At 50.6% G+C, this 24,731-nt stretch overlaps 5 protein-coding genes across 5 annotated transcripts; 3 read left to right on the top strand and 2 right to left on the bottom strand.

Moving 5' to 3' along the window:
- Window positions 1-115: 115 nt before the first annotated feature.
- On the top strand, window positions 116-5,195 carry NCS54_01055000 (DNA-directed RNA polymerase subunit; the record flags this gene model as incomplete). The annotated part of the gene is made up of 2 exons (XM_053155854.1): window positions 116-297; window positions 353-5,195. The coding sequence occupies 2 exons, from the start codon at window positions 116-118 to the stop codon at window positions 5,193-5,195; spliced, it is 5,025 nt and encodes a 1,674-aa protein (XP_053011829.1).
- Window positions 5,196-5,910: 715 nt separating this feature from the next.
- NCS54_01054900 (Hypothetical protein) lies at window positions 5,911-6,556 on the bottom strand (the record flags this gene model as incomplete). The annotated part of the gene is made up of 3 exons (XM_053155853.1): window positions 6,379-6,556; window positions 6,164-6,300; window positions 5,911-6,108 (listed from the first exon to the last, which is right to left on the bottom strand). The coding sequence occupies exons 1-3, from the start codon at window positions 6,452-6,454 to the stop codon at window positions 5,911-5,913; spliced, it is 411 nt and encodes a 136-aa protein (XP_053011828.1). The 5' UTR covers window positions 6,455-6,556.
- A 1,283-nt stretch (window positions 6,557-7,839) lies between these two features.
- On the top strand, window positions 7,840-8,422 carry NCS54_01054800 (Hypothetical protein; the record flags this gene model as incomplete). The annotated part of the gene is made up of 3 exons (XM_053155852.1): window positions 7,840-7,948; window positions 8,068-8,205; window positions 8,259-8,422. The coding sequence occupies exons 1-3, from the start codon at window positions 7,939-7,941 to the stop codon at window positions 8,420-8,422; spliced, it is 312 nt and encodes a 103-aa protein (XP_053011827.1). The 5' UTR covers window positions 7,840-7,938.
- Window positions 8,423-13,646: 5,224 nt separating this feature from the next.
- NCS54_01054700 (Hypothetical protein) lies at window positions 13,647-15,518 on the top strand (the record flags this gene model as incomplete). The annotated part of the gene is made up of 1 exon (XM_053155851.1): window positions 13,647-15,518. One exon carries the CDS (start codon window positions 13,647-13,649, stop codon window positions 15,516-15,518), a length of 1,872 nt encoding a protein of 623 aa, XP_053011826.1.
- A 1,966-nt stretch (window positions 15,519-17,484) lies between these two features.
- NCS54_01054600 (Pentafunctional AROM polypeptide) lies at window positions 17,485-22,251 on the bottom strand (the record flags this gene model as incomplete). Its single annotated transcript, XM_053155850.1, has 2 exons — window positions 17,485-17,550; window positions 17,608-22,251. The coding sequence occupies 2 exons, from the start codon at window positions 22,249-22,251 to the stop codon at window positions 17,485-17,487; spliced, it is 4,710 nt and encodes a 1,569-aa protein (XP_053011825.1).
- Window positions 22,252-24,731: the final 2,480 nt, after the last annotated feature.

Below are 24,731 nucleotides of genomic sequence, written 5' to 3'. Positions count from 1 at the left end.
ACCACCTTTCTCTTCACTTCGCACGTTGTACCGGGCAATGGACTTTCACAGTTAACTCGGAGACGTCGCCTAACTGCCAATTCTTTGCGCTCGACAGAGCGGCAGCTGCGTCATAATGAATATCGCACAGCCTGTCGCCTCCGGGGTGGAGAGTGTCGAGTTTACGTTCCTGTCGCCAAAGGAGATCCGATCCATTTCGGTGAAGCGAATCGAGAACGACAGTACCTTCGACAACCTCCTCAATCCAGTACCAGGCGGTCTGTACGATCCTGCGCTCGGTTCTTGGGGTGATGCGCCGTAAGTTCCAGCCCAATGTATCGAGTTTCGAGGGGAGCTGACAGGCGGATCGCAGATGCACAACTTGTAACTTGAACCAGTCTACGTGCCCCGGCCATGCCGGACACATCCAACTCCCCGTCCCTGTCTATCACCCAGTGTTTATGGACCAGGCCTATCGACTCCTCAAAGCCGCCTGCGTGTACTGCAAGGGCTTTCGACTCCCCCAGAAAGAATTGCACAAGTATGTGTGCAAGCTGAAGCTCCTCCAGCATGGCTTGATTCAGGAAGCGCACATTGTTGGCGCCATTGGCGAGAATGACCTAGCCATCGAGCTGGGTGACTTTTCAGGACTGGAAAGTGAGGCCGAGGAGGAAGGTGACAGCAATTCCATCGACAACGTCACTCGCGCAAGAGACAGATATGTCGACAAGTGTCTTCGCGGCATCAAGGTCAAGCGAGGTGAAACGAAGCGAGGAAAACACGAGGGCGCAAGCGAAATGCGACGAGAGATCATCAAGGAATTTCTTGCCGAGATCACCAAGAGGAGAATATGCGCCAGCTGTGGCGGTATCTCCCCATCCTATCGCAAGGATCGCTTTGTCAAGGTTTTCGAGAGATCCTTGTCAGACAAGGAGAAGGCCAAGATGGCTCAGAAGAACTTCAAGCAAGCCGACGCTATGGCGAGAGTTCACCAAGCTACGACAAAGCAGAGGCCGGATGGATATTCATCCGACGAGGGTGTTGCGGATGTGGGCTCGCCAACTCGCGAAAAGGCGCAGGCTGATGAGGATGGTGCTGATCAAGATATCGACATGCCCGACGCCGACACCGCTGCTGCTGCCGTCCCGCAGAGGTACATCAGTGCAATGGAAGTCCAAGCACGCCTGAACGAGCTTTTCACCAAGGAACAGGAACTGATGGCTCTTCTTTACAATGCCAAGCCAGCCACACGAAGCTCCTCCAAGGTTACTCCGGACATGTTCTTCCTGACGATCCTCATGGTACCGCCCAACCGATACCGTCCAGAGGCTCGTACGGGCGACTCCCAAATCTCGGAGGCTCAACAGAACTCGCTGTACAAGAACATTCTTAGAGGTTGCGGAAAAATTGCCCAGCTTCATGCGCATCTCCAGGAAGAGCGAGCAGATGTCAACCAGCTTCACCAGGCCTGGACCGAGTTGCAAGAGTCAGTCAACGCCCTCATTGACAAGGATAAGAACCCAGTCCAGGGCGCCGCGGCAAAGCGCAATGAAGACGGTATCAAGCAGAAGCTTGAGAAGAAAGAGGGTCTGTTCAGAAAGAACATGATGGGAAAGCGAGTCAACTACGCCGCCCGAAGTGTCATCTCGCCGGATCCCAACATCGAGACCAACGAAATCGGTGTTCCGCCTGTATTCGCCAAGAAGCTCACATATCCCGAACCGGTGACCAGCCATAACTTCCGCGACATGCAGCAGGCCGTCATCAATGGTGTGGACAAGTGGCCCGGCGCTTTCGCGATCGAGAATGAGAACGGTCAAATCGTCAACCTTCGAAACAAGTCCGTTGACGACCGCGTGTCACTGGCAAACCAGCTTCTCGCTCCTACAAGCAGCAACGCTGCTCGAACCAGGAACAAGAAGGTCTATCGTCACCTCACCAACGGTGATGTTGTCTTGATGAACCGTCAGCCGACCCTGCACAAGCCGTCCATCATGGGACATCGAGTACGAGTTCTGCCGAACGAGAAGACGATCCGAATGCACTACGCCAACTGTAACACCTACAACGCCGATTTCGATGGTGATGAAATGAACATGCATTTCCCCCAGAACGAAGTTGCCCGAGCCGAAGCCCTTCAGATTGCCGACACCGATCACCAGTACCTGTCCTACACCGCAGGGAAGCCCCTCCGGGGTCTCATTCAGGATCACATTTCCGTGTCCGTCGCCCTCTGCAACCGAGACACGTTTTTCAGCCGCGGTGATTATCAACAGCTGGTGTACAACGCCTTACGCCCTGAAAGCGGACACATCGTCGGCGAGAGGATTGAGCTTGTCGCCCCAGCCGTGATCCGGCCAGTTCCCAGGTGGACCGGCAAGCAAGTCATCACCACTATCCTCAAGAACATGCAGCCACCCAACTGTGGCGGTCTTTGCATGAGGGCAGAGACTCAGATCAAGGCCAGTCAGTGGGGCAAAGACTCGGAAGAGGGTGTCGTTCTGTTCCAGGATGGCGAATTCATTACTGGAATCCTGGATAAGTCACAGATTGGTCCCAGTTCGGGTGGTGTTGTCCACGCTGTTCATGAGATTTACGGCCCTGCTATTGCAGGTAAGCTGCTCAGCAGTCTCGGCAGATTGCTGACCAGGTACCTCAACATGCGAGCCTTTTCCTGTGGTATGGACGATCTGCGACTCACTCCCGAAGGAGAGAAGGCCCGACGAGAAGCGCTTGTACCTGCCAATACAGTCGGTCTCAACGTCGCTTCGTCGTATGTCTCTCTGGAGCAGAACCCTGGTCCCCGTGATCCCCTGCTTCTTGAGCGCCTGGAGGAGGTTATGCGCGACGACAGCAAGCAGGAGGGTCTCGATCTTCTGATGAAGGAAGGTCTCAGTGGTATCACGGACAAGGTTCAGACAGCATGTGTTCCCAACGGTCTGGAAAAGCCATTCCCCAAGAACCAGATGCAGGCCATGACAACATCTGGTGCAAAGGGATCCCGAGTCAACGCATCCCTGATTTCTTGTAACCTTGGTCAGCAAGTTTTGGAAGGCAGACGTGTGCCTATCATGGTCAGCGGCAAGTCGCTGCCATGCTTCAACCCATTCGAGACTCATGCTCGAGCTGGCGGTTACATCGTGCAGCGCTTCTTGACTGGCATTCGTCCTCAGGAATATTACTTCCATCACATGGCTGGCCGAGAAGGTCTGATCGATACAGCTGTCAAGACGTCCAGATCCGGATATCTGCAGAGATGTGTCATCAAGGGCATGGAGGGCCTGACCGTCGCCTACGATACTACCGTGCGAGATGCCGATGGCTCTATGATCCAGTTCCTATATGGAGAGGATGGTCTTGATGTGACCAAGCAAAAGTATCTGAACGACTTCAGCTTCATTCTGGAGAACGTCACTTCCCAGGCTGCCCAGCTCAAGTACGACCCTAGCATCGGAGATCGGCTCGGGCAGCACCGAGAAGTCATCGCCAAGTACATGAAGAAGGCCCTCAAGCATGTCAAGGCTCATGACCCCAAGGCTCAGGACCCACTCTCCAGCATGTTCAACCCGGCGACCACTGCCTTTGCTACCTCGGAGAATTTCTACCAAGCCATGACCTCCTATCTCAAGGAAAACAAGGACGGTCTGGTGCGGGACAAGTCAGACAAGAAGAAGCTCGCTCTTTCTCGTGTTAGTCTCAACAGGAAGAATGCCGAGATGCTGTTTGCGATGAAGTACCTACGATCTCTTGTCGAGCCCGGCGAGGCTGTTGGTATCGTGGCAGGCCAGTCTGTTGGTGAGCCTTCAACACAGATGACACTGAACACGTTCCATTTGGCTGGTCACTCGGCCAAGAACGTCACTCTGGGTATTCCGCGATTGCGGGAAATTCTCATGACTGCTAGTGACAAGATTTCTACGCCAGCCATGTCCCTTTACCCGATTGATGAGATGTCCACGGCGGACGCGGAGACATTTGCCAAGTCCATCTCGGTCCTGCCTCTGGGCTACATTCTGGATAGCATCTCAGTCGAGGAGAAGGTTGGACGTGGCAAGATGTACGGTTCCGCCAAGGTTTACCGGGTTGACCTCAAGTTTTTCGCCTCTGAAGAGTACACGAAGACGTACGCCATCAGTGTCTCGGATGTCATGGACGCCGTTGAGCGAAAGCTGCTCCACCGTCTTCTTTCTTTTGTGAAGAAGGACATTAAGAAGCGACAGAGTCAGTCTACCATGGCCACGCCTGAGATCGGTGTCAAGGCCGGCGTGGTGGAAACGGCGGCACCTAATGCCGAAGCCATCCGGGATGAGGACGACGATGATGACGAAGGCGATGACGATGCCACAAATGCCAAGCAGCGGGCTAACCGGACCGAGGCGGTATCCTACGGCCCCAACGACGACGACGATGATGCTGTTCAGCAGGAGATGGCACGTGACGCTGCTGATGATATGGACGAGGACGAAGGCATCGGAAGTAGCCCGCGTATGGCCCCTGTTGATGATGATGATGATGAAGATGGCATCGACTGGTCAGCAAAGGCACGAACCGAGCGCGTGCTGGATTCATACGCCGAAGTCACGGACTTTACATTCGACGCAAAGAGTGGAACCGACTGCAGCTTCACCCTCGAGTTTGACTCGACTATCCCCAAGGTCCTCATGCTCAATCTCGTGCAGGAGGCCGTCAAGAAGACGGTGGTTCAGGAGATCTCCGGCGTGGGAGCCTGCACCTTTGTGGAAGAGAAGGGCGTCCGCGTCATTCACACGGCGGGAGTGAACCTACAGGCGATGCAAAGGTACAGCGATTTCATCGACCCCCATCGAATCCAGACCAACGACATTGCGGCCGTGCTGGCAGTATACGGTGTTGAGGCGGCTCGCAGCAACATCGTCCAGGAGCTGGCTGGTGTCTTCGGATCCCACGGCATCAAGGTCGACAACCGCCACCTGAACCTGATTGGCGACCACATGACGAGGAACGGTGGATTCACGCCGTTCAACCGAATGGGTCTGAAGGGCAACGTCAGCCCCTTCACCAAGATGAGTTTCGAGACGACACTATCGTTCCTCAAGGATGCCGTGCTCGACGGCGATTGGGATGACCTCGCCACGCCCAGCGGTCGGTCGGTGATGGGCAAGCTTGGAAAGGTTGGGACAGGAGGGTTCAATGTTTTGGCGCAGCTTCCTACATACCATGTTGATTCTCTGGCGTAATTAGGGTTGTAAAAGTGTAGATAAAGTCTGTCAATTTGTTTGGTAGTCGACGAAGTAAATAGCATTCATTGCATTGTTCTGATCGTCTAATTTGACTTGATAACCTGCCTTTCAAGACCAAGGTGCACCATACCCGTACCATGTCTGCACCATCATCCAGTGACCCGCATTCTACATTCTAGGCATCGTGCCTTTGTTTGACTCATCCATGACCTTCAAGGCAACTCGCAAACAAGCGGCGCAGCACTCCATCGAGGTGGTGTTGATAATACAGTCTTGACCAAGCCTGTCAGCTGACACGTGTGGGCACATGACCTGAAGAAATCAGCCAGCACTAAGGTGACACTCCGCACGCGGGTTTCAGGCCCGTTCATCTCAGGATGACGCGTAAAGTCATTCACTGTGTGTACAGTCGCGTAAAGTGATGGTGCTCGTGATGCGGACGCGTTGTGCTTTGTGGTTTGCAACTATCTAGGTGTTGGGACTGCGACCCGTCATGTAATTACAGGCATATCACGATGGAGACTGATGTTGATCATAGACCGGTGGTCAATTGCATGCAGTCGCTACCAATGGTGCTGACTGTGTAGTGTACATCCCAACTGTAGAAAAAGCATTTGTTCCTCGCGAACGCCTTTGATTATCCCCTAAACCATGATATTCCCTCGTGTCAAAGCAAAGTCGTGATCCTCCCAGTTACCCCAACATCTCCAGCTTAGTTGCGCTCACCACGGAGGCGGCGGGCGAGCTGGATGTCCTTGGACTGGATGGTGACACGCTTGGCGTGGATGGCGCACAGGTTGGTGTCCTCGAAGAGGGAGACGAGGTAGGACTCGACGGACTCCTGGAGAGCACCGATGGCGGAGGACTGGAATCGGAGATCGGACTTGAAGTCCTGAGCAATCTCACGGACCTGTTTGTCGAGTGTCAGTCGCGGTCGCTTGAGTGAGTATGTAAAATGAACTTACCAGACGCTGGAAGGGGAGCTTTCGGATGAGAAGCTCGGTCGACTTCTGGTAGCGTCGGATCTCACGGAGAGCGACGGTACCGGGCTTGTAGCGGTGAGGCTTCTTGACACCGCCGGTAGAGGGGGCGGACTTGCGGGCTGGAGATGGTCAGTATGTGTTCGTGATAGTCAAGACGCGTGTCGCGTCGAGATGGCGATGGAGGAGAAATGACTCACCAGCCTTGGAAGCGAGCTGCTTGCGGGGGGCCTTGCCACCAGTGGACTTTCGGGCGGTCTGCTTAGTGCGAGCCATTGTTGAAGGCTGAGGTGATGAAGTTGATGATGGAAGAAGAAGTGATGATGTTGTTGATGGTTGTTGTGGTGGGGGTGAAGGCTGAAGTGGGTGTGTGATGCAGGAGGAAAAGTCGGAAGAGAAGGTAGGCGGGGGGATTGCTTTAATACCTGTAGTGTGCACCTTTCGTGCGCGGCTGATCTGAGGCAGTGTTGGACCGTGCGCTACTGATTGGGTTGTTTTTTTGCAATCACCCACCGAAAATGGGAAAATGGGTCCCCAGCCATTCGTGCCTGCCACTCTGGAAAATGCGCGCGACTGATTAAAAAAAAAGCTGCACGCGCGCCGATTTTCGATTGGTCAGAAAATCACTCCCCACGAAGATGGTTGGGAGGTTCCACATCACGTCGTCGCCCTTTGTTCTGGGCTCACGAACAGCCAATGAGAAAAATGGCTGGGTAAGGTCAGCCAGGCAGCCAGGCACGGTATTTCTGGCGCGAGAGGCAAAGGGGATCGGAGGATCTGGTGGTTTGACTTTGAGTCTGGGGAACGGGTAGCTTGCAGGCGGTACGTCTCTGTGCGTGCAAGTACACCCGTTGAGTGAGTGTGGCATTTACCTGCCTTTGCAAGGCTTGACTCATAATGTCATTGCCACTTGCCCGTGTGACTCTGAGCTCCTTGAGGCGTCTTATCAATGTGTTTAGGTCGATTGCTGTAGTAGTAACAATGTTGAAGGTAGTAAACCGCAGCCAAGGTTGTTTTCGAGTCATCCGTCTTAATGAACGCGAATATAATAATTCTGAATTCTTATGGCATGTTCAATAAACGATGCATAATGACTTTTGTCTATTTAGTTGCCATTTTGGTTAACACGAGTGTTTATCGCTAAATAAACTCTCTTGCCTCTTGCAATAAAGTGCACACTTTATCAAGTGGATTGTTCATGACAAAGACCAAGAAGATGACTGAAACAGTGAACAACAACACGACGTGAATAACAATAAGGAACACATATATAGAAATATCATCAGACGTCGCAACTACGAAAATATCTACGAGGAATCATAAACCATGGCACATCCCTCACTACAAGCAAGCAGCTTCTCGACAAACATGGTGTTTTCAACTCATCTACCCTAAATGTCAGTAATATCGATTTAGACTTGGCAGGTGGGCGGCATAATTCCTGACCATCCGAAAACAGACACTCCAGACAGCCCCGCTTTCAAAAAATCGACACACGCTGATTTTTTTAATTCGTTGCACGGCGCGTCCTTTTTTTTTCGCGCCTGGTTGCCAGATCGCGTCGGACAGGGATCCGGATCAGAAAGTGGGTCCAGCAACTGATCTGGAATCTGGCCCACTCGTACTTAAGCTCGCCAACTCCCACCTTCACTTACCGCATCTCATACTTCGACACTTCATCCATCACCACTCTTCTACCATCAACGCACACACCTTGCGTGTTCTTCCACTCTCCCAACACATCTTCATCACACATCACAATGACTGGACGTAAGTCACCGCACCCCAACCATACACTTGCATCGACTCTCCAGTCAACCTCTCAAGACGCGACGCGTCTTGAGGTCAGCACACACTTCCAAGAACACGATGCTAACATCACACAACAGGCGGCAAGGGCGGCAAGGGTCTCGGCAAGGGCGGTGCCAAGCGCCACCGCAAGATTCTTCGTGACAACATCCAGGGTATCACCAAGCCCGCCATCCGACGTCTCGCTCGTCGAGGTGGTGTCAAGCGTATCTCTGCCAGTATGTATCAACCGTAATTCACTCCACATGCACGCGACTAACAATCCGAACAGTGATCTACGAGGAGACCCGTGGTGTCCTGAAGACCTTCCTCGAGGGTGTCATCCGTGACGCCGTCACCTACACCGAGCACGCCAAGCGAAAGACCGTCACCTCGCTCGACGTTGTCTACGCCCTCAAGCGACAAGGCCGCACCCTCTACGGCTTTGGTGGCTAAGCGCGTTCTGTTTTACATGTCTGTTACGAATCTTTGCGATCCGCTGTGCTCGGCGCGCAGCGCCATGTGGGTGTTCATGATGACAACTGGGTCCGGTTCTGTTTTTGGGTGTTCTGTATCATAAGGGAAACGGGGATTACATTGGGGATAATCAATCATGCCCGTGTGGCGATCTTGACCATCCTGTTGATATGGCATGTACTGAAGTGACGCGTGACTTGAACCCTGACACGCCTCGTGCGTGCACACTCCCACTCACTCCACACCGCGTCATTCTACACGTAGACCTGTTTGGCATCCGCGAAGGCTGTGTTGTTGTGTTGTGACACCCGGCCAGACGCGGTCGTAGGGACCCTGTCGCCCGATGCGTCGATGCAGTGTGCTCGCGGAGGACTGGTCGGCGGGATATGTTGGTATCCCACAACCTACTACCTACCCGGGGAGTTGTCCTTCCATGTATTGTAGCATCACTATGCGAGAGGCATGATTGATCATGCCAGCAAGTAGACCTGTCGATGCGTACCAGCACTCACCCAGTCTCGTCCATGTCTGATGATCCTGTTTCATTTGGTGGTTGCGCACGGCATAGCAATCGTGAATACCCTTGTCATGGATGCCTTCACTGGAGACCAGAGAAGGTTCCCGCCAACGCCATCTTATCTCGAAAAAGGATACTGCACCGAGCACCTGGTGAGGCTGGATAGCTGACGAGTACGAGTGCGTTAACCATGATCCATCAGCCACCTTCTTTTGGACTGTTAAGCGTCCTCGCCTAAATCACTTACCCTATGTTGAGCCACTGTCGCTTGCTAGGTTGATGTTTTAGTGATGTTTTAGTAATCATAGGATATCTAGATAGTTGCAAATATTCGAGCGCTTTAGACCCATAGTTGGTATGAAGTAATAAGTGACAAATGTGTCAACTTGGCCTCCTCGTCCGCGGAGACTTAATGGTTGGTGTAAGAGACGTTGACACAGCCGACATTGCCACAGCAATTGAGTCATCGCATCCTACAATGAACCAACAGTGAATTCCAAATACCAACTTGAGGCCAAGTCAACAATACAATTAGAAATCGCATAGGTGTCATGATTACTGATCACGGGCCGTTTGTCAGGTATGATGGATGGTGAGCAATACGAAAGCGACGCATTACGGTACCGTGCGGCGCATCGCAGTGCATGAACGGCAGCGGTTCTAGAACGATCCCGTAAGGTCCTGTGACCATCGTCCTGGCAGTGAGAGAGTACAGCCACGGAGGAGGGATCTGGGAGCTGAATCTACACTGCATTGGCGGGAACATAGAGGGCTAGTAAAATGAAGATCTGCATGTCTGGACCTGGGAGAGATCCAATGTTGGGGTTCCTGTTCTGGTGACGGGGCTAGATAATCGGCCGAATTCTTCGGGCCACGGAGCGAACGGGTGGCGAGACCGAGGGATCGCTGGGCCTGGACCACGTGGAGAGGGGACTAAAATTAGAGGCCGCCGCGCCAGCAATCCTGGGGGGGCCTGGACCACCGAAGGAACACGAAATGGATTTGTGAGCAGGAACAACTGCGCCGAGGCACCTAAAATCCGTAGACTCCGCATCGGATTTTGGATCCCTCTTTCTTCTCGGCCGGCTTGCACGGCAGATGAAGGACGGAGGAAACGGACGTGGATGGAGTAAAATATGATGCTAGCTGACGTTGATTTTCTCACGCAAATGAAAACAAAGACATTAGTTGCCTTGAAAGACCCCTGCGCTGCTGGGGTTCATGCTACCAAGATACACTCGCACGTTTTTTTCTCGATCCTGGGTGGCACCCGGCTGAAGGAAAAACGGCACACCACCACAAACGCATCCGCCTACCCCCCATTGAAGGTAATCACGAAAGCACAATGAACAGCTACAAGAGCTCTAGATTATTTTCTAAGATTATGATATGTATTTTACATATTTTTTTCATATTTTATGTTAATTCATTTATCATCTTTGATAGGATTCAGCCAACCTTCTCTGGTGTCCTGGTGTATCATTTATTCCTTTACCCGCCTGGGTGAACGAAACAAGAGCCTCCACTTGAAAAGGCTGCCCCACGCGGAGACACCGAACCGTGCTAGCTGGAAGGAAATGGTCACCCAGCACCAAGGAATCGCACAAGATGCGGAATTGAAATGCACGACCCGGCTTTCGATGATGCATGGAAGCGTTATGGAACATGGCATTTCTGGAGATACGCCTCCCCCGCTGGAGCCGGTGCGCTTGCCTTACCACGAATGTTGAAGCCTCTGCGGCCCGACCGCCCGCAACGTAGCATGGACTCCACGCTTTAGGAGCCGTTTGCTCCAGCATTTGCCATCAAGTCAGCAGCACAGCTTGCTACTACAAATCGGTGACTCGGGGAGCTCAAGGAGCTGGATCACTCGAGACTTGGAGATCCACAAACTTGCATCGTTGTATAGAGCTCAGGAGCTGGGCTTGCCTCATCTGCTTCCTTGGCTGAGATGCTGTAACGTGCTCAATACCACATGCCCCGACAAGCCACCGGCAGAACTCAACTGCCTACGCAACTGCCAGGCAGATAGATTATTCAGTGGAACGCAGCAGATTTATTCAGATTGTGCTGCCCCGAGGCCAGCCGGCGGATCGCCCGGCTCCAGCCGCCGCCGTTGCGGGTCTCTCGGCCGCCAGCCCTACGCGCGCCCCGTGGGCGGTTAATGGATACACTCTAGGCTGCCCCGGGTGTCATGGCTCACATGTTCAGTTTTGGCTGACGGATAATGTCTTGGTAATTGCCCTTCAGAGTTTTCCAACTGCGGACTCGGACGGAGCAGGATCGAGATGGACGTCGAGCCTAGTCCGCTTTGGTGTCATGCAACTACGTCCATCTGGATAGTCATGAGCTTCTGCTAAGGTGACTCTTGGAATGAACTCTCGCGACCCGAGCTTGGCACTGACCAGTAAGAAATACCAGTTCAGACGGGTCATGTCTCGTGTGAACGGGCCGGAGAAGGGTCACTCGCAACACCCCGGCTCCAGACTATCGGGTTTTCACCTCTCGCGTGCCTGGCTGGTGATTCACCGCTTGCCTACGAATACGACGGTAGCGATAAAGATTTTAGGCCCACATCCCGTATTGATCTTCCTGGATATCGTTTCCCAGACTTCAGCACTCACACCCTTCGTCGTTTATTGTCCTAGTCTGGAAGTCTTGTCCGAAACCCAGGAAGCTAGAATTTGCATGGAAAGCTGGAACGATGTTTAGCCGCATGCCGGAAGTCCCGTTGTCTTGGGTAAGGTAGCTGGAACTGCACTGCTAGGTCCCGCGGAGGAACGAAAAAGGCTGCAGGTGGATGGTCCGGATTTTCGGAGATGGGTGGGACGGATGTTGGACGAGATCGATCTGGGCGGCCTGGGCATGGACTCTGAGCTTGTCTAGTCCTTCAAATTGGCAGGGTTGTGGCTTAGCCAAGGTCAAGCCACACCCCTGATTGGCTGGGAACACGATCCCGACCAAGTCCGAGGGCCGGAGCGGGTCGGTCAGGCCGAAGACCTTGTCACGCATCGGCGGACCTCCTCTACGATCTCTCTACCTATCACCATGGCACCTCTGGGTATTTTCTTGCACATTCGAGCTAGGGGGGGAAGGGAGTGTGACTGGGTTTTTGTTCCTGCGTTGCGCTCGCACCAGTCTGTTTATCCTCCCCCCCTAGAAGGGATGGATGAAAATTTTTTCTTCCCATCGACCTTCACCCTGTCTAGTATTTGCTCCGTTCCGTTGGGAATCGACATGCCGGGTGTTGAGCAAGGTAGAAGGGACGCATGGCCAGTCACACCATCAAATGTGTCATGCGACGGGTACCATAGCGGAAGAAGATTTTTTAGCTGACAACACCCTCCTATTCCCGACCTTAGCTCAGCAGACTTGTCGAGTGTGGTTGGCTTATCTAAGGTGACTCCAAACAGCCGACATGGATAGGACCACTCTGAACCAACATACGACAGCAGAGCTCATGTGACCTCTACGCAACACCGTCATGTGACTCCAGCCTGGTGGAACGACGTGGAAATGGAGTGTGGCGGATGCCGACGGATTGGCGCTGGGGAGAGAACGACAACGTATTACCAACGACGGAAATGTGGCTGTGCGTGGCATGCCGCGCTGGACAGGGATCGTCTTAGAAAGCGAATAAAGATGGAAGATCGGCGGGGCCAGACTACGTCAGTGGACACGGCCAACACGCACGAGGAGAAAAACTTGAGTCGCAGAGCAGGGCTGGCAAGGGCTTTCCAAGGAGAGCGGCAGAGGGATTGGGGGTGGTCATTGGGTGCTTGGCTTGGATGGGCTGTGTTGGCGTCGGAACCCTGGAGCGTTGGGTGCGAGCTGGCCTTGGCCCTTTGGAGACAAAACCTAAAGATACGTACCCTTGTTCTCTGCATCCCCGGAGTGGGCTTCGCGCGCTGCGGGCGTGAGGCTTGGTTTCTTGGGAGGGCTCCGTCTAGCTGTCGGACTTCGTCCTTCGGGGGCTCGTCTCGCGAATGGAGGGCGGCTGATACAGCCAAGTATATCTGGCGCGACATCCTCGGCCTGGCTTTAAGCGATGGAAATATTTGAAATCAGAAAACAATCATCCATCCTCTGGAGCAACCGCCGGAAGCGACTCGAACCATCGAGACAATCAGCAGTTACATCAGCGCCCATCGCAGCATCACCGGCATCATAAATCACCAAAGCATCAATCAGCAACCGCACTAGCTGCCCGCCGCTGACCTAGCGAAACGAAAATAACGGCTTTTACCTGACGATTGTACGAACCACCACCACCACACAACGTACACTCCATCACTTTCACACCACACACACCACTGCCACACGCCCCTCCATTCGAGTCCACACCACCCTTGCATCCCGGGTTACATACCGCACCGACACTCACGTCTTTTGCTTTTTTCTCAGTCGGTACCCGGGCACAATCCAGCCAGTCATCCTGTCCAGATCCCGGATTTGGGGCCTGTCCTGTGCATCATCAAGTGGGGCCTTCAGGGTCTTCTCTCGGTCTGTGGGGCTCGCTCTGCAGATACATCGGCGCCAGTCCATCATCTGTCTACTCGTTTCCATCTTGGTATTCCAGTTCACTCCCGGCTCACACGGGGCCTTCTTTCTTAAAAGGAGAGCCATCCCGTCTTTTTGCCACTTCTCTCCCCAACTTTAAACACAATTATTCTTTCCTCAACCAACATGTTATCGATCCCTCGCCTTCCTCAGCAACAACTTCAGCTTCAACAACAACACCAGAACAACTCTTCCAACACTCAGCAGTATCCATATATCCAAGACTGCCAGTCCGAATACAACCCTACCGCCTACTCAGACTTTTCACGATCGAACTACGACGACGAGCTCGCCACCTTGAGCCAGCAGCTTCCCTCGGACCTCATGCAGCCCGACGCTTGGGGAGCCATCGCCGATCAGACTCCCAGATTCTCCCGCGCTGCCCATCAACGCGAGTCATCATTGTCGTCTCTGGGCTCTTCAACTGCCGGTCCTTCTTCTCCATTTACCCATAACACCTCGAATCCTCAGATCGCCATCACCGACGTCCACGACCAGAACGGTGTTAACCCTTCCTACTATCAGCTGGCGACCAAGTCAATGGGTCCCTACTCCGGCTACCAGTCCTGCGGTGGCATGGAGCATGCCATGCCTGAGCTGGCATATCCCATCACACTCGCAGGTCCCAGCAGCAAGCCGCGGATGGATCGGGGATTGATGCACGCCCCCGACTTCTCCGGCTCAACGCGATCACATCCTGCCTCGGTGGCGAGTTCCATCGCAGGTGACTCACCTGCCACTCCCACAGTTGGCGAAACCGAGCACTCGGAGAGGAGGCGAAAAGGTACAGATTTCCTTCTGGACGGAGGCCTCAGCGACCAGCGCTCACAATTCCTCTCAATAGGTTATCCCAACGCCCCCAAGCTTGACAGGACCATGACGGATGTCTATGGCGATGAGCTTTACAGCCCCAACTTTGCCATCACATCTACTCCTCCCTCGCAAGCGCAGATGGCTGTCTCTCCCACAAACGATGTCTTCAGCCAGCGACTCCACGCAGCCAACAGCCAGCACCTGAGCGCTGCTCACTCACCGGCCTCTAGCACTTCCCGAGACAGATCGCCTTTCCGCGCTGGCTCTCCCCTGGCACCTTCGCCGGCTCATGACTTTAGCAATGCCGTGTTCGCGCAAAATATGCCATTCAACTCAGCCCAGCGCATGCGCGAGCAGAACAAGGCGCAGCACGACGCGCAGTTCATGCAACAGCAAATGAGTCAGCGACATGAGCCTGAGACCCCAAAGACAATTTCGCCCAAGGACGCTATTCTGGAGTTCAACGAGCCTGAGGGCGAGTCCAATTTCCCCTTGTTTCCCCAGGGTGCTTCTGGTTTCGAGATGGACCACTTCGCGAAGGGCATGGTCAACCATGGATCTCAGGATCCTTCGATGCACGATGCTAGCGCCAATGGCCACTTCAACTTCCTCCCCACACAGGCGCCATCTGGCATTGTTGTGCCTCAGCAGTATCCCTTCATCGCGCATCCCCGCTCCAGCAACGAAACCCCCCCCCGCCTGAGCTCCGCTGGATCCAGCTCCAACGAGTCACGAAACACCACCCCTGCAACCCGTCCCAGCAGTACTACCGCAGACGGAGGCACCTACACATGCACATATCACGGGTGCACTCTGCGATTCGAGACTCCTGCGCTTCTCCAGAAGCACAAGAGAGAGGGTCACCGCCAAACACAGGCCCTGGGAAGTGCTCGTCCTCGCGACATGGGCATGACCTCGAGCCTGCTGAACAGTCAGGCTGGGCCCCATCGCTGTGATCGGATCAACCCGAGCACGGGCAAGCCCTGCAACACAATCTTCTCCCGGCCCTATGATCTCACTCGTCACGAAGACACGATCCACAATGCCCGCAAGCAAAAGGTGCGTTGCGATCTCTGCACCGAGGAGAAGACCTTCAGCCGGGCGGATGCTCTGACGAGACATTACCGGGTGTGTCACCCGGATGTGGAGCTCCCGGGCAAGCACCGGCGACGCGGCGGCGCCTGAAGTGGGCGTTGAGCGGCTCGCAAGGCTGGCATATCCCCGCCCCCCGGACAATTGACTCCTACCACCGGCCACCCCTGCCTCGCTTGACAACATCCAGATGCCAGCAGAGCTGGGACCGACGGGTCTTCCAACGCAACAGATGATGCTGCATGACGTGGACCACGGTCGAATTAGGCTTGGCATTGGTGGGCCGGTCGATGCGAGGCTTCAACCTGCTTGAATTGGGTTGGCTGAGGGCAGAAAAAGCGACAGGGCGGCCGGGCTCCAACGCGGGAAAGTGGGTCTCAGGGTCCTCATGCAGGAAGGGTCCTCCCGATTGACGTCATGGGCTGCCCATCGACTCAGGCTGTGACATCACTCGCCCCCGCCCAACCTGTCGCTCAGCCATCAGCATCACTCCCCAGCACTCCTGATGATGACATGGCGTCCGTCATGGATACGGCATGTTCATTCTGGAGCACCCTGATCCCGAATTTTCTTTGTCTGGCATCTAATCGAAGGGCATGGAAGCAACGCTGGGTGTACTTCCATCGGCCCTGATGTAACTTGTACATTACTTACAAATCCAACAAAACAATTACACGGAATGGCCACGGCACAGCCCCAGGCTCGACTTGGCCGGCCGGGGACGCCTGGGCTGTGCTTTGCGATATTGGAAATCATTTGGGAATCGGAAATCGGAAACCGGTCTAGACAAAAAAACAAACGAGCGAGAGGGTCTTTTTACAGCGTCTTTTGTCATTCAATTTTGCAACTGGGTATCCTCTATGGATTGGTCTGCATTTGGTGCTTTGGTCTGTTTGTCACACGGGTCGTTTTGGCCTGTCTATTTTTGTTGGCAGCGGATGCTTGATCCGCATGCAAGAGCGTGTAACGGTGTGATTTTGGGTCATGACTGCAGGTTGGAAACATTATGGGGTCATACGATGTCATGACACTGGAGAAACGACCAAAAGCGGGTCGATCAGCTTGAACTTGGTTTTCGATTTCCTTGGCCTGTTGGAATTTCGCATGGGATCTAACCCAAAAACTATATCCATAGATGATGATGATGTATGATATAATTAAAAGAAGGATTGACAACTTACAATCGAAGTCTGTCTCAAATGTGCGTTGTGTGCTTGGCTGTCCAGTAGAAGCTCTGCGTGTTTATCGAAGCGAGGGGGCATGAATCTTGAACCGGCCCACCCCTCAGATCTCCAGAGGCTGATAAACGGTTGAAGCTAGCCCTGTAGATCCAAGCCCCGTCACAATCGATGATTGATATGCGTTTGATGATGGAATAGAGCTGGGGCTAGAGCTCCAAGCTTCCCCGGTTAGCGATCTGCACCGAGCTCATGTTCCTCGATGTTGTCACCGTTCCTTGGGGACCGAGACACATTACACAATGAGCGAGCCACACCCCTTGTGACGTTGCCAAGATTTGTGCTTGGATGAGCGCATCGAGTTTGAGGTTACTTGATCGCTGTTTTGGGGCAAAATGACGATGCCTTGCATTTGCGGACGCTATGGGGGAGCAGATCCAGAGACAGCTGTAGCACGTAGGTTATTTTAGAAGGGAAAGGCTTCCATCGAGGCTAGCATGGCAGGGGAACAAAGTCTCCGCCTTGACGCAATCCGGGCGCTGGAGGTGGGATGCTCTGGCGGGTGGTTATCTGTAGTACTGTATTACGAACAACGTCACATCTGGAGATTTGCTGATTTGGTTTCACTTACAGTAGAATGGCATGTTGGACCATGCGACACATTACGGAGCGAAGAAAAACCTGCCTCATACTGCCGGACAAATTGTCTATTCTGAATATTTCTCTATTTCCACCTTATTTTGTGTTTTTGCAATCTACATGGCAACTATCTGTTCCCATTCTCGCAGCTGATCCATTCACTAGGACAAGTGCGCTCCATTGTCATCACCAGAGTTACCCACACGCACCTAGTATTGTTGGCATTGAACGTTGTAGACCCTCTATGAACCTAGGACGGCCGAACGAGCGTCACGGTACAAGGGCGTGATGCCAGTCCACAGTTCAAACTAAGAGATCATGTTAGCTACCTGATTATACACTTGTGATTGCAAAGGTGAACTCACTTGATACCAACCCTGAGACGCCAGAACCTCCAGACCGGGGATAGTGGTCCAGTTACCTGCCTCGTCCGCCAGCTGCATAATCGGGGTGTGGCTAGGCTTGTAGGCCATCTCGAGAAGAACACGACGCTCTGTGCCCACAGCCGGTCGGCTGAGCAAAGCACCGACGAGCTCTTGGAGACTTGGGTCGATGGGTCGATCAGCTGGGATAGTGCTGATGACGACATTGAGGTTTGAAGACACCTTGTCAGCGTCTGAAGCCTGGCTCAGACCTTGCAATTGGTACTCAGCTGGGAAGTCAGCTGCGAGCGCATCCGCCTTAGCCTGGTTTCGTGCCGCAATGTAGATTGGACCAAAGCCGAGGGAATGGAGGGCAAAGATGGCTGCTCGAGTAGTGCCACCTGACCCAACCACCATGGCCGCTCCCCTGGTCTCGGAATCGGCCTGCTCCTCCACTCCTTCGTCACGAAGAGCGTGAACCATGCCCCTCCAGTCCGTGTTGTCTCCCTGGAGACGTCGACGGCCACTGGCATCAGCCTTACCTATCGGCACAACAGTGTTGACGGCACCAATCGTACGCGCTGCTTCCGAGAGCTCGTCGACTTGACCCATGATGTCCAGCTTCAGAGGGATGGTCACAGAAGCACCTCCAAAATCAGGTGCCTGCAGAACCTCACGAACATCCTGGATGTTGTCCGTCTCCAAACGGTGGTACTGGTGAGGCAAGCCTGTCTGGCTGAACAGGGTGTTGTGAAGCGCAGGCGACCGAGAAGCTGAAATCGGCTTTCCAAACAAGTAGAAGTTGCATGGATCTAGGTCGCCCAACAATGCCAGACCGCGACGGATCTCGGCCGCCGACATCTGCCCAGGTGCAGCCTTGAAGGGCAAGGCAGGGTGGGAGACGGGCGTCAAGAACTTGTTGAGCACACGACTGAGCTTGCCCGCCTTGCCCATGTTCATGGCGATCATCGGCGTCTTCTGTGCCTCCTGCATCCTGGTCTTGAACTTGGCGAGGTCAAAGTTGTCTTCGGAGCTGCGCGCAACGCCAACGAGCTTGATAATGTCACCGAACTGGAGGGCACGGTTGTAGAATGGAATCCAAGAAGCATTCTTCCATGACATGGTGCCCTGGGGGTCGTGGTGTGAAGCAATGATGCGTGAGTGACCGCGAGACTCCGTGACGGTCTGGATGATGTTTTCGGGCAAGGTCATCTCGACATCGACATACTCCATGCCCATTCGGAGAGCCAAGCGGTAAAGCTCAAGACCTTCCTCGTAGGCCTCGTCCGGGAACTTCCCTCCCTGAGACACGGTCCGTAGAGTGAAGACAATGGGCTTCTTGGCCAGGGCCCGAAGGATGGACACTTGTCGTGTGACTGAGTCGACAGACCGATCCTGAAGGAGATCAACTCTCAACTCAACCGCGTCGGAGCCGACAACAACTTCCGGGATCAAGCTAGCCGCCTCATTCAGATCGGGAACGGTCAGAGACACAAAGAAACTGTGGTCCTTATCCATCACATCCTTGAGATGCGTGCTTCTGCCTGAAATGGAGGACACAAACTGCCGGAAGTCATGCGGAATCTCGCTCTTCGAGCCAGAGGACTCCGAGTGCGGGCTGTAGTAGAGAAGGTTGCTGCACTCTTGATAAAAGTCTTTCCTGCGGAGATAGACTTCTCGGATCTCGCTGGTGTAGGCCGGGCGAGTCTTGTCTCGCATCAGGTACTCCACCACCTGATCTGTGTCACGGTGGATGAGCAGGACATTGCCACCATTTCTGCCATAGTCCTTAAGGAGCTGCCTGGCCTCGGGCGTTTCGACCAGGCCACCGCCACAAGAGAAGATATGGCCGTGTGAGTTCTTCGCCATCACGTCCTTCAGAAGAGACAACTCGTCTGCTCGGAAGCCTTCCCACCCACGGCTGCCTCTGATCATCTCGGGAATCGTGCATCCAGCCCGTCTCTCCAGCTCTTGATCCAGGTCGATGAATTTCCAGCCCAACATCTTGGCCATCCAGTTGCCAGCCGTGGTCTTGCCGGCGCCTCGCATCCCAATGATGAACACTGAGCGCTCCATAACCGAGCTCTTGCTATCCTCCTCATCAGCATTGGCGTCTGGCTCATGACCAACCATGTCAACCTTGAAGGCCTGCGATAGGATGTCCCACCAGCCAGGCCATGTCTTGCCCACACACTCTCGTTCAGTGACGATGACGGGGCTGGGTGATGCGACTGCAAGCACACTGAAGCTCATGGCAACACGGTGATCATCGTAGCAATGGATGCCAACCGTTGGTGCTGAGATGCCACCATCCTGTCCCTTCCCGAGAACCTCAATACCATCATCAAGTTCGTTGCACTGAACACCAAACTTGGCCAGCTGGTCCTTCATGGCCGCAATTCGGTTACATTCCTTGACTCGCTGGTTGGCAATACCGGTGATCTGTGTTTTCCCGGACGCCACAGCAGCCAACACTGATGCTGTAAGGAATGCGTCCGTCATGGGTTCCATGTCAACATGAGGCAATGCCTTTAGCTCACCAGGTGCAGGGCCAGTGACTGTGGTGGAGTAGTCCGACTGGTTGACGGTGCAGCCCATGGGCTGCAGCACATCGACAGCAAAGCGAGCGTCGCCCTGGAGCGACTTTGACCCAATGTTGGGAATAGTACATGTTGTGCCAGTGATGGCAGCAACCGCCAAAGGATAAGTGGCAGAGCTGGCGTCACTCTCAATGATGTACTCGCTTGGGTTCTGGTACTGGCCCTGAGGGATGTGGTAGGTGTTCGGTTCATCCGGGGAAGCAGTCACATGAACGCCAAAGGATGCCATCATCGAAATCGTCATGTCGATGTAAGGCTGGGAGATGGGTTTACCACCCACCAGGCGTAGGGTCACTGGGTTCTTGGCATAAGGAGCTGCCATGAGGATTGACGAAACGTATTGAGACGAAACGGTGGCCGCGAGCTCGATGACACCTCCCTTGAGTCCCCCGGCTGCATCAACGCGCAGGGGAAGGCTGTTTTCCTTGCCCTGGTATTCGATCTCAACGCCGTTCGAACGTAGAGCATCGACTAGCGGGCCGATCGGACGGACCTTCATCCTCGCATTGCCAGTAAGGATGGTAGAGCTGGCACTTTCACTTGGAGAGCACAGAGCGACGACCGTGGTCAAGAAGCGGGATGCTGTTCCGGCGTTGCCTAGATAGAGAGCCTCCTTGCTAGCCTTGAGGCTCCCTCCCTTGCCATCGACAACCAAAACCTCTCCGGCATCCTGCCAAGAGTAGGAAGCTCCCCCAAGCTGATGAATAGCTGACAGCATATACTCAGTGTCATCTGAGTGAAGGAGATTCTTGATACGGCAAGATCCCGAACCAAGAGCTGCCAGGACCAAGGCTCGATTGGAGATGCTCTTGGAACCCGGTGGGGTGACGGTGACATCCAAGTTGCTTGGTACACCAGGCATCACTTGGATGGAAGGCGACAGAATAGTTCGGATCGTCTTGTCGTCGACAACACTGGCACGGGGCTCGTAGCACTTGCCGATGGCAGACAGGAGCACAATCTTCTTCTTTTGGCCATCGTTCTTCTTGTCGACTCCCATCTTCTGAAGTAAGACGTCGACAGGACACTTCTTGCCAGCAGTCAATTTGACAACGCGCTTGTCATGAATTGAAGTTGGGAGATCGTAGCTGGCTATGCACTTGACAAGCCTGGCGACAGCACCCGGGCGCAGAACACCTAGATAGCGAGCCAGCTCGGCTTCCTTGACCATACCGATTGCCACAGCTTCTCCGTGAAGCAACTGGGGCGTAAGAATGGCCTCAATTGCGTGTCCAATGGAATGGCCAAAGTTGAGGAGGTTGCGAAGACCACCCTCGCGCTCATCGCTGGAAACAACCTCTGCCTTGACACCCGCCGATCCAGTGACAATGCGCTTCAGCACATCCTTGATGGGTGTCAATCGACCTTCGCCCTTGGATCGGATGCACTCGAGGATGTGAGCTGCGGACTCCTCAAGCACGGTGAATTCGGTTTCGTTCCAAATGGCCGCAGTCTTGACCACCTCGGCCATGCCGTTGATGAACTCACGGACAGGAAGGGTCTCGAGGAAGGTCAAGTCAATGTAGATGCGTTTGGGCTGCCAGAAGGCGCCGACCAGGTTCTTGCCCATTGGGGTGTCAATGGCAGTCTTTCCGCCAATGGATGAGTCAACCATGGCCAGCAATGTGGTTGGGACTTGAACAAAGCGAACACCACGCATAAAGGTTGCTGCGACATAGCCGATCATGTCACCCATAACACCGCCACCAAGGGCGATGATGACGGTGTCACGAGTGCATTGTTGCGAGAGCATCCAGTCCTCAATCTCGGCCTTTGTCTCCCTGCTCTTGGAAGCCTCACCCGGAGGAATTGTGTAGGTGAGCAGGCGGGTCGCCTTGCCCTCGGCGGCGGCCTCGAATCGAGCTTGGAAGGCGGGCACATACGTGTCGAAGAGGTTCGTATCGGTGATCAGGACGTATGTCGAGGTTGGGGTGTTTTGGAGGAGGTCGTCGGCGACAAAGTTGAGCCAAAGGCCATGATCAACAATGATATTGGCCTCGCCCAGAATCGAGATCCGCTCGGGACCTGGTTTCTTGGCTTCCGCCATCGCGAATAGTCACAAGTCTCAGGATGGTCAAGACTTGCCTCTCCGTCAGAACGGCGCTGCAGATTGAGGTTTGCGGAAGGTCGTTTGGTTGAGGTGGGCTGTCGTCGACCACGCAGGGATCCAATTATGGTCGGTGAGTAAAAAATGGAGGGGTCTCCCCGATCACGGCGCTAGGTCTGACTCCATGACGAGGAGAGGCTAGCCAGTCAAGTACCGATTGTTCAGGTACCCCGCCTGATTGATCTGCAAGGGGCCTTCTTACAGGTACCGAAGCGAGGTACAAGGTACTGTTGGTACCTTGGCTACCCTCTCAGGGCAACCTTAATGGTAATGCGGCCCGAACAGCGGAGTGACCCAGCAAAACACGACCAGAGTCAACCTACCGGGTATTACCGTTGCCATGTAGGAAGAAAACCTAGTTTGCCTTAGTACTAATTAGAAGGTATTTATTTATTATAAAGTAGGGCTATTTTGATAAATTACCTTAATTTATATATATTAATTCATATATATATGTATTTTAAATTTTTATTAAAATTATAATAAAATCTTTTTATTTAAATTTAATTTATTAAATAAATAAAAGTTTATAAAATAATAAGCCTAAATTACTAGATTAAAATAAAATTATAAATTAAAAGTAAATCTTAAATATATATAAGACTTTAACTTATTAAACTTTTTATTATAACTTAGTTATAAAAATTTTAATATAAGGATATAAAATAGTTATTAAATCTACTAACTAATTAGGGTAACCCTAGCTAGTTATTATATATATAGAGATCTCTTAAAAGCTTTATAGCTAAGCTATTATAAAAAACTTAGTAAATTAAAGTCTTATATATAATAAAAACCTATTTTTAATTTATAATTTTATCTTAATCTAGCTATTAAGGCTTATTATCTTATAATTCTTTAATTTCTTTTTAATAAATAATTAATATAAAATTAAGATAAAAGAATTAAAAAAACCTTATTACTCCTTAGGATAGCTATTTACTTCGCGGGCTATTACTAAGAGTAATCTAAAAAATACCTTATTAAATCTTTTTAATTTAAAAGACCTTAAAGAGCTAACCTAAGAAATTAAAGAATATTATAATTTATTATTATTTATAGGCTAACCTTATAATAATCTATCTTAAATAAATAAAATAAATATTATAAACCTTTTTAATATAAGTTAATAATAAATATTAAAATTATTATAATTAATAAGATTTTATATAAAAAGAGATATCTTATTAAAAAAAAATTTAATTTTAATAAAATTTTTTTTATTTTTATTTTTAATTTTAATTTTATTAAATAAGTTAAAAAAAAGCTATAAAGATAAAAAATAAAAATAAAAAAATAAAAATAAAAAAATAAAAAAAATAAAAAGAAAAAAACCTTATATTAAAGATTTTAAAATATCTTATAAATTAATTAGCTAATAATTAACTAAGAGACTATAAGAGGCTATTTAGATATAATTATAAGATCTTAATCTAAGAGGCTATTATTATTAATATTAATAATTAGCTTAAAGTAATTAATATAAATAATTAATTTTATATAAAAATAAGATTAAAATAATAAATTAAATAAATAATAAATATATTTATTTATTTATTATAAATTTATTAATATAATTATATTATAAGCTTAATAAAAGATCTTATATAAAAAGAATTTAAAGTATTTATATAAAAATAATAAATTAACTTAGAGCTCTAAGAAAAATAAATAAGAGATTAATTTATAATTATAAATTAAAAGTATAATAAGATATTAATATAATATTTTATTTATTAATATATATTTTATAAGAGCTTATTAAAAAAAATAATAAGCTTATAATTTATTATTTTTTTTATAATTTATATAATAAATTAAAAAAAAGCCTAAAAAATAAAAGTATTTCTTATAAAAAGCTAATTATATTATATAAGAAATTAAATACTTTTAGATTTATATTATTAATTAAAATAATTATCTTAAAAAGAAATAATTCTAAGATAATATTAAATAATTAAATAAAAGATATTATTTTTTTAATAATTTAAGCTATAAAGAAAGCTTTAAAAGAAATTCTTTTATTAAATACCTCTTATATTTTATATTATAATAAAATTATTATAATATAAATAATTTAAGTATATTTATATTAATATTATATTAAGAAAAAAAATAAATTATTATTAAAATATATTAAGTATAGCTATCTAGGCTATAAGACTTAAGTATATTATATTAAGATATATTTTAATAATAATAACCTCTTTATAAATTAAACCTCTCTTAGAAATAAAAATAGGCTATTAATAAAGGTTAATAAAATTAAAGCCTAAGAGCTTAATTTATTAAAAAATTAAAAAAAATAAAAATTAAATTTAAACTTTTATTTTTATTTATATAAAAATAAATATTAATTTAAAAAGTAATTATAGCTTTTATATTAATTCTCTAAGGTATAACTAAAAAAGAAATTAAAG

This window comes from Fusarium falciforme, chromosome 8 (assembly GCF_026873545.1).
Source record: "Fusarium falciforme chromosome 8, complete sequence".
Taxonomy (NCBI): domain Eukaryota; kingdom Fungi; phylum Ascomycota; class Sordariomycetes; order Hypocreales; family Nectriaceae; genus Fusarium; species Fusarium falciforme.
This window is presented reverse-complemented; position numbering and strand designations above follow the sequence as displayed.